Genomic DNA, 13,434 nt, shown 5'->3' on the forward strand with positions numbered 1-13,434 from the left:
CCACTTAAAGTTTTTTGTGTTGTTCTGAATTTTCTGTGTTAACTGCCAGTCTTCCCTGAGCTGTTTTTGTATCCTTCAGCAAATATCTTTTGTTTGCTTCCTGGACTTAACTAACCTTGGAGGATGGAGGTAATGCTTAGAAATAGTACTGGACAGTAATTATTGCAGTATGTTGTTTTTTTCAAATTCTGAAAGTATATTTCATTTTGCTGTTTAAAATGCATAGTGAACTCAAAACTTACCAAGTTACTTTTCAGTCACACTCTAATATTACTGTGGCTTCCATCTAGTGGATGTTTTCCTAGAAATCAAATCACTTGCACTGTGTTTTTTCTCTCTGTGGGAGAAGGAATTCTTTGACTAGTTTGAGGAGTTTTTTCCCTGTATTAGAAAGTGAATTTTGAGTTGCCTATGTCTAGATTTCAAGAGACAATGTTATAGTTAAAACTGATGTATGTAAGACCATACTTTGGAACAGGACAACTACTATACTGTTCTCAGTTTCTTATCTGGAAAGGCTGGCTAAAAATAGTCTAATGGTATTATATCTTTCTTCTTTTTAGGAACCAAGGCATCTGCAGTTTTTCTGTGAATTCAGCAATAGTGATATGTACATGTCTTTGACAGGCAAAAAGATATCTGGAGCACCAACAAACTACGGATTCTGTTTTAAGGTACAAGCTTACTATTCTTATATGTATTAAAGCAAGCCACAGATTTTAGGTAAGCGTAAGTTTCTTTAAAATTTATGAAAATAATATTCAGCTGTCTATTATAAAATAGGAGAATTAGTGGCTTTTATTTCAACAGGTATTATCTTCAAGATATGCATTAATGATAAAAAAATGTGCTGTGGCCTTCTAGCCTAACAAATCAGGAGGAACCAGAGACCTGAAACAGCTTTGTGCAGATGATGAGCAAAGTAGGACCTGTTGGATGACAGCAGTTAGGTTGCTTAAGGTAAATTTTTTTTGTGGAGTTAACTTCTTGCTTGAGGTTTACCATGTGGAAATATTGATATTGTGAAATAGAGAAGTAACATTAATTGCAGCTTCTCATGCAACATCAATTAATTTTGTATGCTGAGGGCTTCTTTTCCTTCATCTCAAAAGAGAGAGACCAAATTCCTGGAATCATAGTAGGGGATGGAACGATATCTTGAAGCTTCAATCCTGCAAACACTTACACTTAACATTATGCATATGTTTTTTATGTAACTCTGCTGAATTTAGTGAGATTGCTGATGAGTAAGGTTGACCGAAGCTACAAGTATATACAAGATTGGGACTTTAAAATGTTTCTAAAATATATCTATTTGTGATAAAATATGAATAGGTCAGTTGGTGTATTGAATGTCTAGAATCTAATGCAGATGTATACATTTAAAAAATGCAACAACAATTTCTTTATTTTAACAGCATCTGTCCCTGTTTTTTAATTGTTTGTAAAGAAAAGCAGTACAAGTGTTATCTTTTACACCTGGGGAAAAAAGTTTACTTGGCTTGGGATTGTAGTTTAAAATGCTAACCATATTATTTTCTGGTTTTAGTACGGGATGCAGCTGTATCAGAATTACATGCAACCTTATCAAGGTAGAAGTGGCTGCAGCCCTTTGACTATAACACCTATGGTATGTCCTACAGTATGTCCATGAATGAATACGTTGTTTCTGCCATCATGCTATTTTTAAGTAACTTTTGTCAGTTACACTACTGACCTGATCCTGCAAATCTCTGTATGTGTGAATGCTTATTGAAATCTTTAGGGATATCAGGGTAGACTAGACAGCTAATTAATTAATTTACTTAATTAATACAAATCTGGTAGTTCAGACCAGTTAACAAGCTTTTTCCCATTGTCAAATATGAAGTATTTTGAGAGTTCATTGGCTTATTATCACTGTCAAAGAGAATGGAAAGAGGATTTTAAAAGCAGAGCAGCAGAACTATAAATGAATTAAAAAAGCAGCACAGTGTTTAAGGTTGCACATCCTGTAAATTATTAATAAGTGAGCTTTAATAAATGCTTTTCAGTGTACAGTAATACTTCCCTTCTATTTCTTAAAAATGGTTAAGTACCTAAGATGAATTTCAGCTGATAAAATACTGCCTGGACTTCAGAGGGACACCATAATTTGGCAGAACTGGATTTTGAAGGAACACCAGCCTGTAATAGAGAATGTTTGTCTCCAGAGTCAGATAGCTGGGATTGGATCAGTTTGTCCTTTTCTTTAATACCTTGCCCTCCTCATTCCAGTCCTTTGTGAGTCATTTAACTTCAGTTTTTTTCTTGGATGACTTATATCTCTTTATGTTTTTTGGTTGGTTAATTTAGATAAAAATTATTTATTGCTAGGACTTGTGATGATGATCTGATGGTGGTTTTTTTGAACTTTTATTCTAGCTCTTGCTGTTAAAATGCCTAAAATATGTAATTGCTTTTATGGGTATTCATGAGAAAATTATTTTCCGTAATATTGCTAATAAGCATGGCTTCAATATTGTGCATAATGCAGTGACTGTGTTCTTACTTGCTGTTACGTGTAGCTGTAACAATAGCCAGCTGCTTCTTTTATAATGGATCTGGGAGCCATTACTGATTTTTTTTTTTTTTTTTTCCTCTCTCCTCTTACATTGCCACGTGCATTTTAGCTCATGTAGATTCTAACACAGGCTGCATCTATAACCAGTATTAAGCATGGCATCGCCTTATACTTGTGTATAATTAGTGAACTGAACAACAAATTTGAAAAACTCAAGAATTCGGTATTGAAGTTATCGAATGTACTTCGTAGAGAAATCAATTCAATGTTTCACATTCCTGAATAATTCACAGCTATCTCAGCTGCGAGGAGTTCCCTACGCTCTCCTAAAGAGACACAAATGTCTCCTCTTATTTTGCCCTTGTTTTTCACTTTTGCAAAGTTCTTTGCAGGTTACAGTTATTCAGGCAGACCTTTAGCTTAGACTACAGTGTCAAGAGTTACAGCAAACAACAGAATTACTCTCTTCTATTTCTAGTTATCTTAGAGGAATCTATCTGTAACCAAACAGGAACAAAGCAGCTCTTTTGGTTTTCTGAGTCAGGATGCTTTGTTAACTCTACTGAAATCTGTGAATCTTACATTCTAGATATTTCTTTAATTTATAGAGTGATAAAATGTTTTTAAATTATTTGATATCCCAGTGACTACCAGCATTTAAGCCATTACAATCAGCATCAAATTTGATTGTATAAATCTGGTTTCTGTGTAATATATCAGTGAACTTTAAGGTTGTTTTGTCAAACTTTAATACTTTTTATTCTATTGTTACAAACTTGATCTTCACTTGGTGAAAAACAAAAAAACCCCTCTTTTTTAATAGTAGGTCCTATAGTTGTTGAGTCTGTGTCTGTTCCATGATAGGAGTTTGAAGGAAAATATTAAAATAGATCTTAAAATCTATAGAAATTGATGTTTTCTATGCTTAAATCTGGTAAATTTGATTGAAAGTTCATGTAGAGAATGTATAAACTTATATTTATAGCAAAATATTTCAAATCTTTATTTACCTGATGGTTCTGTTCAAGTATTTTGTTTATTATTTTTGTGTCTGTTACTTGGACAGCTTAATATCAGCTTCCTGACTTGTTTTGACATGCAAAGGGATAGTTATAGTTAAAAATATAACTAGTGTTTATGGTAAAGCGATGTATTCATCATTCATCACAGTGGTGCAAAAAGATGATCTGTCCTGCCAAATTGTAAAATTGAGCTTTGCAGGAACATACGGGAATTACAAATGTTCCCCAGAGTAAAAACAAATTTGGCTCTGATAGGAAACATTGCAGATATTTGAAACACAATTTAAAAAAACATAATGTTTTCTCAGAAACTCTGTTTTAAAAGATAGAGCTTTTAAAAAAAAAAAAACAGACAATTTTTTTTTTTTTTCAGAGAAGCATTTCAGAAAATTCCTTAGTAGCAATGGATTTCTCAGGACACAGAAGCAGAATTATAGAAAATCCAACAGAAGCCCTTTCAGTTGCAGTTGAAGAAGGATTAGCATGGCGGGTATAAACACCTTTTCTTTATCAGAATACTATTTCTGACTTTTTTTTCCTTACAAAAAAGCTTTGAAATCATATTTTTTCTCCTCTCCCACACAGAGGAGAGGGTGTCTACGGCTCAATTCACATGGTAGTCCTACTGCCATGTCTAACATAGGTATGTGTGAGTTAATTCATTGCAAGAGGAATGCAATAGTTGATAGTTTCAATAAAAGCAATGTAATTTTTAAGGATCTTTATTTCTCCAGCTATACACAGATCTCAGTCATGGTTTCATCATAAAATCTCTAGAGATGAAGCTCAGAGACTTATTTTGCAGCATGGACTTGTAGATGGGTAAGTTAATTCTTTACATAACTCTTCTGAGGCACATTTCTAGTCAACAACTGCTATTTTCATGTACTTTTTATTGTGGGGGAGATGGGGGAAGGAAGATTTTGCACTTACCTAATAGAAATATATATATATTTTTATATGTAGGGCTATCTGGGGATCAGTTGGTTTCTATTTTATATCTTCTCCAAGCAATAAAGTGGTGATTTAACACTTTGATACTGTCACTGACAGATTACTTATGTCTGCTCAGAGCCAGGCATTTGAGCTCTGTATTTGCGCAATCTTCTCTGTGAACCATCCACTTTGGCACCAGGGCCTTTTGTATCTCTTATTAGTGATGAAAGACTGAAAGCAAGTCTGAAAACATTGCTTAACCTTATTCCAGGATGAACTGTGCAGAGACAGCAATTGAAAAAAAGTACACTTTTCCTCATGAAATGAGTAAAAATCTTACTATCCCTCAATGGTAAACAGTAAGCATTAGGGTAAGACTATTCACTTTTATTTTTCTTGCATTTAAATATTCATTCAGAAAAAAATTACAAAGTATGTATTTCCTGTTCAAATCCTCCTATTTTTCACTTAAATCCTTCCTTTATCCTTCCTCATGTAATAAATGTAGACTTGGGCCTCCTTCATTCAAGGAGTTACTCTGTGAAACCTAAAGTTTCTCTTGATCTGTTTCTAGTTAGGTATCTGTAACATTAGACCACTGGTTACATTCCTTCAGTTTTAGAGCAAGTATATTCTAATACTATTTCCTACATCTGCAGAAAGAGCTCTGAAAAAAAAAAACTGGGGGGAGAGAGGGAAGAAAGGGGAGGCAAAAACAGTTTTATTTAGCAAGTGAGGATATTTACACTTTTTTTTTTTTTTTTTTTTAATTACAGGGGTCCCATTTTTAAGCCTGGCTAATCATTGTGAAACTATTACTGTAGTCTGCATTGATTTCTGCATTTGTTACAAGAGAGGGACATGGGATAAATCCAACATTTATTTCTGAGGAGTATGCAGTTCTAGATCTGATGAATTTTCTGGTGTATTTCAGTGGCCACACACAGATATTGTTAAATGACACCCAGGAAACTTGGGGAATAAAGAGCAATAGCATTTGAAATGAGAAAGTGAACACCTTGCAAACATTAGCTTAGTACAATGTTTTTTATGTAGTAGTCTTGGACCTATTCATAGATATGCATTGTGATTTTGATGAAGATGATCCTCTTGAGAAGACTGTCTAGAATTGATTGGAACATGGTAGTGGAAGGAATCATGTGCTGATAGATATGTATTCATGAGTCGCAATGAAGACATGAATGTATTAGAGCATTTGACAAATGCATTGCTTTTTGAAGGGCTGAAAGAGTGAATTGTCACCAGAAATACAGAAGTTTTTCATGGGAATAAGAAGATTTTATTTTTTGCTGGGGGAAGAAAAACACATATTGAGCCTTTTGAGATTCTTCAAAGATAAAACTGATCCCAAGCCAGAGATCTCCTGCATATATAACAGCCGGTGGTAGGGCCCTCTGTAATAATATATGAATAATATATGTACCAACAAACACACTGTTCATAATGGCAAAGGACTATTATATAAAGTATCTACTTGGTAGTCTTGGTATTTGAATAACCCAATAACAGGTTAGAGCATGCTAGGAGGGGATGATGATTTGGGATCTACTGTTCTGGTGTAAAACATCATTCTTAAAGAAGTTTATGTAGCAACATTGCAGATTTCATACTTGACCCCCCCTAAAGAACCTTACAATGATAAATGATTGACAGGTTTGCAAACCTGTCAGCTTCTGATGAGTAAATGGGGTAATAGCATTACCAGAATTCCCAAGTCAAAATGCAATTGGTTGTTCAGAGAATTCCTTATACATTCATGAAGGAGTAGTTCTTAGGAGTCATCCAGCCTGTCTGAAAAGCTCCCTTTCAACCAAGATTTCTAGGATTCTGTGAACTAGAGCCCTTTCTACATAATAAAGTAAGTGAGATTTTAAAGGTTCTTTGGCAGCTAAAGTAGGGCTGTTGTGATTCCTGAGTAAAGATCTTTATGTGTGAAGGAGAACAATTCTTGCTTGTCTTTCCTGTTTAAAAAAAAAGTAAGAAAGTGGGCTTTAAAGGAATTTATGAATGGGAACAGAGTGGAACATCCACCTGTATTTTCTTTCCTATCCTATGTGATTACTTCGTGTATTATTTAATGTGGATCTGAGAATTTGGTTGTAGAGACCTCATTTTGGTTATCTGGAAAGTGCCACATTCTCATAATGCCATTTTTCTGAATTAAAAAAAAAAAAAATCTGTCTGACCCTAATGACATATATAAAAAAATTCAAGTTCATTCAAAGGATCTAACTGTGCTCTGAAAAATTTATTTTATGGCCATGAAAGGGGTGAAAGACCACTAGATGGTGAGAGAGAGCTTATTAGGAAAGCCTGAGTGTATCGAGAACTTTGTCCTTAAACTTGCCGTGTGCTCTTGCTAGCTATATGCTGAGTTGGCAGTTATCCCTCATGAAAGAGGGGTAAAAACTGAATGAAGAGGTGAAAAACTGAATAAGAGTTCTGAATTAGTCTGAATGGGGGATTTAATGTTAATGATTAGGGACTCTGAATTTGTTAATTCCAGGTATTTTCTTCCTTTTGTTGTAAGAGCAGGACTCTGAAAGTTTTGAGGATAAAAATAGTTTCTAACAGTTTGGATCCATGCCTTAGTCAGTGAAAGGCCACTATAAACCTTTGTTGTCCTCTTTCTTCTCCTGAAATCCTTTCTCATCATAGAATAGTAGTGCCTGCATTCCTGATAAGCTGTTGAGGAAAAGTAGGTGGCTAGTTCTTGCTTGGTTGATAACTGCAAATCCATCTTGCCCATTATTTCTTTGTATCCTGAAAGAGGATAATGCTTGCCAGTGACTGTCCTTACATTTCCCTTCTTTAACATTCGATAGCTATATCTATTCCACGCCTGTACAGTAAAAGTAGTTCAGACTTTCTTCACTATAAAGCTGCACACCAGAAACTTCCCTCTGTCCTGCAAGCTGTTCTTCTCTGCTGATATTGCAAACTCAGTGATTCAATTAAAGCTGTCTCCTATTGGTATTCATCCGTTGTCCATACCAGATAATCTGGCCAGGATTATGGCAAAATTCTGTCTGTCAGTAGTCTGGCTGGAACAAATTATCAGTGGACCAGTTACAATGACACTGTTAGCAGGTGAGAGTGTTTTGATTTGAATAATGATGCCAGAAAATGAACAGCCTGTGGCTCCGTCTCAGTGAGAATTTTGCTGATGTGCAGATGTAAGTGTGCATTTATGAATATTGGCCAGATGTGAAAATCGTTCTGGAATAATGTAGTGTATTACCTTTTTTGTAGACTTTCTGTTGAACTGCCTTGCAAATTGTCCCCACGAAGATTGTAATTTAGGTAAACTGTCAGAGTCCAAGGAAAAACTTTGTTCAAAGCACAACCTTTGAGGGTGTTTTTCTATCTATCTGAAGAGATGCATTGTAATTCTATGCAGTGTAAAAACTAACACCTATGGTGTCATTCATTTTGAGAATGCATATTTTTCACATAATAGACAAGAAGATGAAGAAAAAAAAAGTATTTTCAGTGACACATTTTCAAAGAAATAATGATTATGAGCATAATCATTGTAATTAACATTATTTTTGGTTTTCATTAATACTTATTGTAATGAATTTACAACAGTTTTAACTGAATGTTTACAAAAAACTTTCCAGAGTGACCTTACTGTGAAAATTTTCAATTTCTTTTAGGGTATTCTTGGTACGTGATAGTCAAAGTAACCCCAAAGCATTTGTATTGTCATTGAGTCATGGATTAAAAATAAAGCATTTTCAAATTGTACCAGTAAGTAAAATTTTCAGTTTATATATATATACAGTTGTAAAACAATATAATCAAATAATTGTAGTAGAATATTAATGGATTGTTTGCATTTTACTGTTATATGGAATATGGTAGACATAATACCTCTATCACTAAGAATCATAAATATTCTCAAGTCGAACTGAACATTTCTGAGCTTTGCTTTGTGATTTGTTATGAAACTGGACTGGTGTTGTGAAATCCTGTTTTCATTTACCTAAAAAGTGTCTTGAAACAAGGGACAAATCTATTTCAACTGGAACATAAGCAAACCCTGCTGGCATGAAAATCATATTAAAATAAAGGTCATACTGTCTTTTTTCATTTTTTCAATATGTGCACAATTTCTTTTTAGTCTTCAGTTTAGGTGGACTGCCTACAACCAGAGAGTGTGTGTGTGTGTCTCTCTCTATCTGACTCATCTGTTCAGGATAGTTTCTCTCAGTATTTGGGGTCAAACATTTTTTGCTGACCTCCTTTCTTGATTCATGTTTTTGTGGTATATCCATGTCCAAGTCTGTTTCAGGGGGACAGTTTTTGCTAAAACTGATATGCTTATTTAGCCCAGTTATTTACAGGTAACCTGAAATTTCCTAAGTTGAAGCTGTATTTCCATCAGTTTTCATTGATAATATCATCTGATTCTTCTGCCAAAACTGCCAGCTTTCCTCATCCTTTCCACTTCCTCCAAAGGTGGTTTATACCATTTTCTTTCCAGACTGCTTATGTTGAGATGAGAAATACTTTAGCATTATGTGTTTTAACCACAGCTGCTTTACATAGCTGAGGAGACCTGTATCTTTTTCTTCTCTCTTCATAAGAGAACCTTCCTTCTGGGCTATATAATACTATAATCTCTGTGTTTCTTCCTACTGAAGTTTCTAGGACATTCTGCTAGACTGTTTCTTGGTAGGGATGAACACTGTGGGATTTTCTCCTTTCTTTTCTGGTGGCATCCTGTGAGCATTCAGCACCGTTCTGTATGCCTTATCCAGTGCTTCTAGCTGATACCCTAAAAAAATTCCCTAAAAACTTTCCTGTAGAATAAGTTTGAAGGTTATTTGGGAAGAGGAAAGGAGTGAGATTAATGTCAGGTAAAAGAATTGCCCGGGATTTTCATTGTCTTAAGTGTAAATGATGCAGGATCCTCTAATCCAAAGGTGGTAGCTATGCCCTGGATCCTATGTCAGCATCACCGTATGCTCTGTGATGAGATCCTGGGTCCTCTGTGTGTCTGTTGACTCCAGTTGCTTCTAGTATTTGCTTTGGGATAGATGTTGTGTGGTTTAGAAAACCTTTTGAACTCTGTACAAATACTGTATGATTCTACTTTATCAGGATGTTGTTTAACTCTTAAATTTGAGAGACAGCTTTTTCTTTCCCTATCAGAAAATGGACCCTCTCTCCTCTAAGAGCAGATGGGGCAGGAAGCTGCAGTTATCTTCGGTTTCCTCTGACCTGGATGCTTCTCCTCTTCCCTTCAAAAAAAAAAAAAAATCTAATCAATTCTAATGCACTTCTGCAAACTGTGTTTCCACAGAAATAGGAAAATGCAAGCAGTGCCTTTTAGGAAGGAATTGTATACATGGATGCTAAAACCTTGCTCTCTTGTGGTAGGATCTTTGGTGGAGAAAGAGGGAATCTGTTTTGACAGGGATTGTATATGGGTTTGGTTCAACTTCTCCATGATCTAGAAGACTTGTATTGCTTCAGTGCAAAACTTGTCGTCTTTGAAGGATTTTTTTTGATGTTCTCTAAAGCAAAGCAATTTATCCTATGCTAGTTACCAGGGGGGTGGGGGTGGGTGGGAATCTATAATGAGAATAACTTAATCCAGAGAGAGAGGATGTAAATGAATGAAATTGGTAATATCCCAAACATACACATATTTCAACTCCCTGAAGTCAATCAATTTTCAGTCCCCCTCATGCAGTGCCCAGTCTCTGACTTGCTGCATGCTCTGTTTTTGCTAGAACAAGAGTTTTCAAGGAGGTAAAAAAAATATTTTTGGAGAAAAGGAGTTTTGCTTCCAATTCATGCTTATCTTCTCTCTCAGCGAAGTTACCGTTTTCTAAGAAAGAAGGCATTTTGTGTTAGTGCAGTAAGTTGGAAGCTTATTAGTTGGAGATCAAGGTTACCTTTTTGAACTTCAAATCCTACTATTCTTCCAAACTCTCATCTTTTTTCAGCCATCAGGAAGAGAAGATAAACCTTTCTACTCAATGTAAATAAATAAATGACATTCTAAAGGTCTCTTTTACAGGTTAAAAAAAAAAATCATTCAGTCTCTAAATGAATTATTTTTTTTTCTTACATTTTAGGTTGCTTCAGATCATACTGCATTTAAAAATATCCCCTTACAGATAGGGGATGTACCCTGCCAGTCCCAGTTTTCCCACATTAACAAGTGCAACATGTTAACACTGGTAACATGTGCAACAGATATTGCAGGTGGGTGGCAGGAAATTGGTTGCAAGAAGTTAAAAGAAAACCTTTGGGATACACTTGGGATCCCATGCTGTGAAAATTAGAGAACTCCATAACATAAATGTATTCTTCATCCCTATTACTCTGGACTGATACAAATTAACCTCAGTGTAGTCTATTCTGAAATTAGCTATTCTGTAGTTCAGGTGAAGAAAGAAAAATTGATACGCATGTATTTCTGGGACTGCTCTTTTTCTAATAAATGTTCTTATAAGAGCCTTCCTAGATTGCAGAAGATATTAGGTTCCTGGGCAGCATAACTTCTATATGAATTCTTACTTTGCAAAATATTGATCACTTTCTTCAAGGTTTGGGAATAACTTTAAGGAGTGTTTAAAAAAAAAAAAAAAAAGCTAAAACTGAAGTCCCAGTCAACAGACATCTGAAACGTCAACTGTTCTTTGTCTTCAGTGTGTTGGCAGGAAAATTGCATGCATAAGAAAAGTCCAGTGGCTGATAATCCATTTTCAGGTTTTTGGCTGAAGAACAGGAATTTACGCATGCACACACTGATAATTCCTTAACTAGCAGTGTTTGACCTGGATTGACCAAAGTCTGAGAATAAAGAAATTAAAAACTACTTCCAGACATGGTAGAAAGGGGTAGAATAACCAGGAGTCATAAGCAGTCCAACAGCTGCTTCAGATGAGAAATCTTAATTAAAGGTAAGAGAGCTAATTACATCTTCTCCCTTCCTCTATACCCCAAGTAGGATAGTGGCATCTTTCTGTAGCAGAGCATCTGCTGCTCTGTGCTAACCCTACTTCAGGAAGTTCTTTTGTTCACTATCTACATCTTATAAACTCTCCTTTTTTCCTCTTCTCTCTTTAAAAAAAAAACTTTTCTTCTCCCTTTTCTCCTTTATTTACATTATTACTAATTGGTCACTATTGTACTGAAACTTTTTGATATTAGATATATCAGCAGAAGAGGAAATCTATGAAGAAAGTATATAGGCAGAATTAGCAGTGCAATTCAAATTGTGCGAGAGCTAATTTTAAGTAACAGAATAGGGAAATACTGATTTTAAGTTTTCAAGTTTCTGAAAGAGTAATCTTTCAGGGGATATTTTGCAGTTTCTTCTTTTTCCTCTCGTGTGGTTATCTATGCTAGAACATGCATTTGGAGCAGCCGCAGTTCGTTCTTATAACAACACGTTACTACATCAAGAATGTTACTTTTATGATGACCAGTTCCTTGTACAGCAAGTACCATTCAGTACACTGGTGTGTAGCCACATCGCACTCTACAAAATCAGTGATCCAAAATACATCAGTTATACAGACTATTGAATGGAACAAGGGTTGATGAGTAAGTCTGAGTAGGCTGAAAATTGACAGTTCACTGTTACTCTGTAAAAACTCGATGTTTGTATATGCTCCAACTTTGATTCTAAATCAAAGGCATAAAACAATATTATTAGTCCAGAAAAAATGCTAATAATTGAATACTTACTTAGCTTTCTTTCCTTTTAGGCATGTACCTAACATAAATGGAAAGTTAAAGAATGCATTATTTTTCTATTGGTTATTTCTGATCTTGCTGTGAATGATCACTATTTCTCCTTCTCTCCCTAGTCATAAGATTATGAATATCTTGGTCTACAAGAAGACTTCTCAAACAAGTCTTTCAATCAGGAAGAAATACCATAGCAAAAGAGGATTTTATTCTATCTTGTTTTTCCATTTTTACAGTTGGAAGATGATGGGAAGCTATTCTATACCCTTGATGATGGTCATACCAGATTTACTGATCTCATCCAGCTAGTGGAGTTCTACCAACTTAATAAAGGAGTACTGCCTTGCAAGTTAAAACACTATTGTGCGCGAATTGCTGTTTAACCAAAGCATATATTGTTTCATCAGAGGGAAAGGAAGATTCTAGAATGCTTTTTCCCCCTCAAGGCAATTTCTGTAGTAAAAAGGGAAAAAGCATTTCATTGAAAAGATTCTAAATTTCAGCTGCAAAAAGAATTTATATGCTCCATAGATTAAGTACTTTGCATTGTGATTGTCACTGCAAAATAACTTTATGGTTTAAAAAAAAAAAGAAACATTATTTCATATGTAATTATTTAGTGTTGTCTTGGACTTCCTTTTTTTTTCAACTGAAAACTTTTTTTTAATAATATTGTGTAACTTCATCTACAAAAATAAAACCGAAGGGAAGTTCTTTGTTCTTAGCTTTAAAATGAATTAGTTGCCTTTTCAAATGTTTCTCATAATTTCTATTCATCAGATGGAAGAACAACTTTTACTTTGGGAGAATTAGAAGCTAAACTGTGCATTTTATTTGTAAATAAAATGAAAAAGTATTTTGCACTATATTTTTGAATGCTACTTTGACGATTATCACGTATAAAAGTGAAAATAATTAAACTACTTATAACTGATAAGCCGTATTGAGTTGTGCTCTTACTACTATAATATTTTTAAAGATTTTTTTTTTCTCTAATCTAATGACTATATCTACACCTTTATACAGACCTGGAGTGTCATTACTTGGCTATGATATGTATAAACATGCATAATGTATCATGTAGTACATAACATGGTTTAATGTACACCTAGACACACACACTTCTCTCTTTCTCTTTCTTTCTTTTTCTCTCTCTCTTTCTCTCTCTCTCACTCACACACACAGAGCTGTTAAATA

At 34.7% G+C, this 13,434-nt stretch overlaps 1 protein-coding gene across 5 annotated transcripts in view; it reads left to right on the forward strand.

Moving 5' to 3' along the window:
- The window catches only part of GRB14 (growth factor receptor bound protein 14), a 67,455-nt gene extending 54,281 nt beyond the window's left edge, over window positions 1-13,174 (forward strand). The window contains exons 7-15 of one of the 5 annotated variants that reach the window (XR_010884591.1): window positions 564-674; window positions 865-960; window positions 1,550-1,630; window positions 3,938-4,054; window positions 4,150-4,207; window positions 4,299-4,386; window positions 8,181-8,274; window positions 11,191-11,444; window positions 12,474-12,552. Coding sequence is in view for 4 of the 5 variants with exons in the window: in XM_067299117.1 (XP_067155218.1) it covers window positions 564-674; window positions 865-960; window positions 1,550-1,630; window positions 3,938-4,054; window positions 4,150-4,207; window positions 4,299-4,386; window positions 8,181-8,274; window positions 12,474-12,620 (792 nt within the window). In the remaining variant the exon portion in view is untranslated. Of the gene's footprint in view, window positions 1-563; window positions 675-864; window positions 961-1,549; window positions 1,631-3,937; window positions 4,055-4,149; window positions 4,208-4,298; window positions 4,387-4,771; window positions 4,872-8,180; window positions 8,275-10,613; window positions 10,744-11,190; window positions 11,445-12,473 lie in introns of those variants that run through there. The other 4 variants (XM_067299118.1, XM_067299119.1, XM_067299117.1 and 1 more) reach the window with 4 other exon arrangements.
- The last annotated feature ends 260 nt before the right edge of the window (window positions 13,175-13,434 follow it).

Source organism: Apteryx mantelli, chromosome 6 (assembly GCF_036417845.1).
Source record: "Apteryx mantelli isolate bAptMan1 chromosome 6, bAptMan1.hap1, whole genome shotgun sequence".
Lineage (NCBI taxonomy): Eukaryota > Metazoa > Chordata > Aves > Apterygiformes > Apterygidae > Apteryx > Apteryx mantelli.